The following is a 4,219-nucleotide window of genomic DNA, read 5'->3' on the forward strand; positions in this document are numbered from 1 at the left end:
CCCACGACAAGATACACTCTGGTGCTGTGCCTTCATGAATAAGCCACTTTGCAGAGACGTATGATAATGGAAGTCAAACTCAAAGAGCTGTGCATTTTTGGTGGTCTGCTCTTCAGTTTTTAGCAACACATAGTCAAATGAGGCGATGCATTTTGATTGGAAGACACGAGGAGAATCAGCTGCCTGCTGGGAGTGGAACACATCACCTGTACAAGATGGTAAATATGATGATGTAACCCAGAAGCTAGAACCTTAATGAGGTATTAACTAATTGGCTTACTAATATGATCCATCCTCAATTTAGATAAAATATAAAATATAAATTAAGGAAATTAACAATACTAATTAATAGATATCTAATTAACTAATAGATAATTTCATAATGAATTATTGGAAGGGTGAATAACTAAAATAACGAGTTTAATATTAAACATCGGTTAAAACAAGAATCTTGAACATCACTAACAGAAACAGAAGAGGAAAGCTGTATACTATTGGTCCAGGTGGGAATCTGAAATTTCATTGGCTGAGAGAAATAAGTCCCGCCTCCGCGAAATAAAACCGTGCGACGCAGCTGAGCGAGAGGAGAGACAAACGGCTGTGCAGCACGCAGATACAGAAAGCAAAGACTGAGCGGTTAGAGAGAGAGAGAGAGAGAGAAAAAAAAAAACAACGGTCGAGGCCGTGAAGAACCCTGATTTGGGTGCCGCATAGATAGAGGGAGAGGCGGACTTGACTCCTTCTAATAAGAGCTAGGAACTTGGAACCAACGCGGTGAGTAAAGAAAAAAGAAGAGAAAAAGCTAACGATGCAACTTAAAAAAAAAGGAAACTTAAATAGCTTATCAAATTAATTCCATTCTTATAGATTTGTGTGGAGACGACAGAGTGAACCAATCCTCTGTAGGAGGGAACCGTTGGAGCGCGTTGGTGAGTGAATGAGATTAAATTCAGTAAATTATTAAATTCAAAAAGCTAATTACAGCAACCGAGGTGACAGCAGTGGGCTGCTAGACGTTAGATCCCAGGAGTTAACATCTCAAACTACCAGTTAACGGTGGTAGGGCATATAGGAGTTAACGGCTCAAACCGCCAGTTAACGGCGGTAGGGCATATGGGATTCCCAGGAGTTAACGGCTCAAACCGCCAGTTAATGGTGGTACGGCCTAGATGTACAAGGTCCTCAGGGGCGTTATAGCTAACGCCATAGAATTAGCAATGCGTCCCTTAACCAAACATTTAATAATAAAAAAAATAGATAAATAAAAATAAATAAAAGCTAACTGATTAGGGAGGAATTATTTTACAAAGGTGGACCAAAGGACCAGAATTTATATTTTGTTGAATTTTGTTATAGAACATTTTATTTATTTATTTATTTATTTATTTATTTATTTATTGTGTTACAGATATACAAGGTGTCACAATGCTGTATAGAAACACAACTAAATGTATCCTTGTTGTCATGAATGTATTTCTTGTTGAATAGTGTAGAGTAATAGAATCTAACTGAGCCTATTGAGCTGAACAATTGTTGTCATATGTAATTATATTTCCAGAGCTACTGAGAATTATTTTAATAGACAATCAAATTGATGTTATGTTAGTTGAACTGTGAACCCAAACATGATTGGCTATGCCAATAGATTGAAGCATTTGTTTAAGTCTGTAAGACTTTATGCTGTGATGTGACGAGAAGGGTCGATGCCAACTCGCTAACAGTCCTGTTGTTTACAGGCTGGGTTTTTTTTTTCCCTTGGGTTTGATCCCGACTCCTATGATCACTCACTTGGAACGAGAACTGGATTTCTTCCTGACGAGGGAGATGGCGAGCCTTAACCACTGAACGAACCAGGACATCTCAAGTAACTGAAGAGCAGACTGCTCTCTTCTGTGAACAATCTCAACGGTGCGGTAGGAAAAAATCGCACCACCGGACTCTGACTTTCACCCCAAGCGTGGGGATTTGACTTGACGCCGGCTGACTTGTGACTCATATGATCAAATCTCATACCGAGCATTTTACTATTGTCGATTGTTTTCATCTGTTTTTGTGTGTTATCTTTATGTGTTATATTTCCCATTATTATTAAAATTTAGTATATAAACCGTTTCATGCTATACCCGTGACTCCAGTCATTCTTAAACAACCTCCAATTCTCCCCGAACCTAATTATTGGCCCATTTGTTTATTTTTTCTTTTAATTATCTTATTGTATCCTGTAATCCGGTTACATAAAACTTGGCGAGCCAGCCAGGAGAATTGTAGAGTTGTTACCTTAGCTAACCATTGACTGACATCATAAGAGTGCCTGGAGGTCACAGTGGTTTGCCATTTTGGCATTATTGGTACTTTTGAGTGTTTTAAAATGGAAGTTGTGAAAACAGAAAAGGTCAAAGTTTCAAATGCTGTTTTAATCAGTGGGTTAACTGATACAGACCTTGATAACGAAGTCTTTGGGTTTATGGAAGGATTCGGACCAGTTAACAGGCGCATTAAGTTACCAAACTGTGATCAGATTATTGTGGAGTTTCAACATGAAGCCACTGTTAAGGAATTAAAGAAACAATGTTTACCCTATGACAAACCTTGTACTAGGAACCCAGATGTTTTCTTTCATATTCAAGACCTAGCCAGCGCGTACAGTCTAGAAACTAGCACATCTGCCACTGATGCCTATCTGTCAGAGCTCAGGGACATAGCTGCGCGTAGCAATCAATCATTTAAAGACCTTCTAATGGAGGAACTGGCAAAAATTGGGGAATCTTTAGGAAGGGATACCCATGCATCTGAACCAGTCACTGAACCAGAGCCAATGCTCCATAGTGACCAAGTTACATATTCCCTGCCTTTAACACCAGAAGTTAACTATATGAACAACTCAAAGGACAATTGTCCACCTACAGAGACTGGAAAACAAAACCCTTGCATTCCACCAAATCTTTTAAACACACCTGAGGTTCAGCGAGTTATTGTGGAACACATTGTTAAAAGCAGTGAGGTTATCCCTCCGCCTACTTCACAATACAGACTAAAACCGTTCTCAGGGCGAGTTCCACACCCTTCTTTTGAAACTGACTATGATACTTGGCGTAGTAGTGTAGTGTTATGCATAAATGATCCTTCACTCACCAAGTCCCAAATTGTACGAAGAATCGTGGAGAGTCTGTCAGCCCCAGCAGCGAGCATCGTTAAAGCTCTTAGTCCAAAATCCGACCCGGAAACGTACCTTGAACATCTCGATTCAGCTTACGCAGCTGTCGAAGACGGCGACGAGCTCTTTGCTCGCTTCTTAAACACAAACCAGGACAGTGGTGAAAAACCTTCCGATTACTTTCAGAGGTTATACACCTTGTTAAACCTAGTTATTCAGAGGAATGGAATTTCCTCCAGTGACGCCGACCAGCAGCTGCTCAAGCAGTTTTGCAGAGGCTGTTGGGACAGCTCGCTGATTTCAAACCTGCAACTCGAACAAAAGAAAGACAACCCGCCTCATTTTACAGCACTTCTCCTCAAACTGCGCACTGAAGAAGACAAACAGGCTACTAAAGCAGCACGCATGAAACAACACTTAGGGGCACAACGAACTAGAGTGTATTCAAATGTGCAAACAACATGCTCTCAGAGTAAAAACACTTGTGAACTGGAAATAGATGATAACTGTGATGACTTACGCAAACAAATCGCTGAGCTCAGGAGCCAAATTGCACAGCTTAAGGTTAACAACACAGATAAAAAGGCAAAGAAAACTCAAAAAGAGTCAAAACCCCGTGTGGGGACTAAAATTCCAGATGAGCCCAAACAGATTCAGCAGATAACAGCAGTGGTGCCCAGACCAAAGCCTGGATACTGTTTTAAGTGCGGAGAAGATGGGCACATAGCTTCTAGCTGTAGCAACGAGCCAAATCCAGCACTAGTTGCAACTAAAAGACTTGCTCTTAGACAGAAGCAGCGCGAGTGGGAGATGTCAAAGCCAATTGCTCAGTCTCCTCCTTTAAACCGGTAGAAGCTCCTATCGTGGGACAGATAGGTGCTAAAGTAGAACCAAGTCCCTCTAAGGAAAGGACAGAGAGACTTTTTTGCAAGCCAGTTCATGCTCATTCAGTGCCAAAACTTCCCAAAAGATTAGTGGGTGGGCGATGCACAGCTACAGTCTCAGTTAACAGTGTTGAATGTAATTGTTTACTGGATTCAGGGTCCCAGGTAACCACCATTGCCA

The 4,219-nt window shown here is 40.9% G+C and overlaps 1 protein-coding gene across 1 annotated transcript; it reads left to right on the forward strand.

The window, feature by feature from the left end:
- The first annotated feature begins 246 nt into the window (after window positions 1-246).
- Window positions 247-4,006, forward strand: LOC139068503 (zinc finger CCHC domain-containing protein 12-like). The gene is made up of 2 exons (XM_070549033.1): window positions 247-774; window positions 868-4,006. The coding sequence occupies exon 2, from the start codon at window positions 2,369-2,371 to the stop codon at window positions 4,004-4,006; it is 1,638 nt and encodes a 545-aa protein (XP_070405134.1). The 5' UTR covers window positions 247-774; window positions 868-2,368.
- The last annotated feature ends 213 nt before the right edge of the window (window positions 4,007-4,219 follow it).

The sequence above is a fragment of the Nothobranchius furzeri genome, chromosome 1 (genome assembly GCF_043380555.1).
Source record: "Nothobranchius furzeri strain GRZ-AD chromosome 1, NfurGRZ-RIMD1, whole genome shotgun sequence".
Taxonomy (NCBI): domain Eukaryota; kingdom Metazoa; phylum Chordata; class Actinopteri; order Cyprinodontiformes; family Nothobranchiidae; genus Nothobranchius; species Nothobranchius furzeri.

Coding starts and splice junctions, on each gene's coding strand:
- LOC139068503 (XM_070549033.1), top strand. CDS start 2,369: ATGGAAGTTGTGAAAACAGAAAAGGTCAAAGTTTCAAATGCTGTTTTA.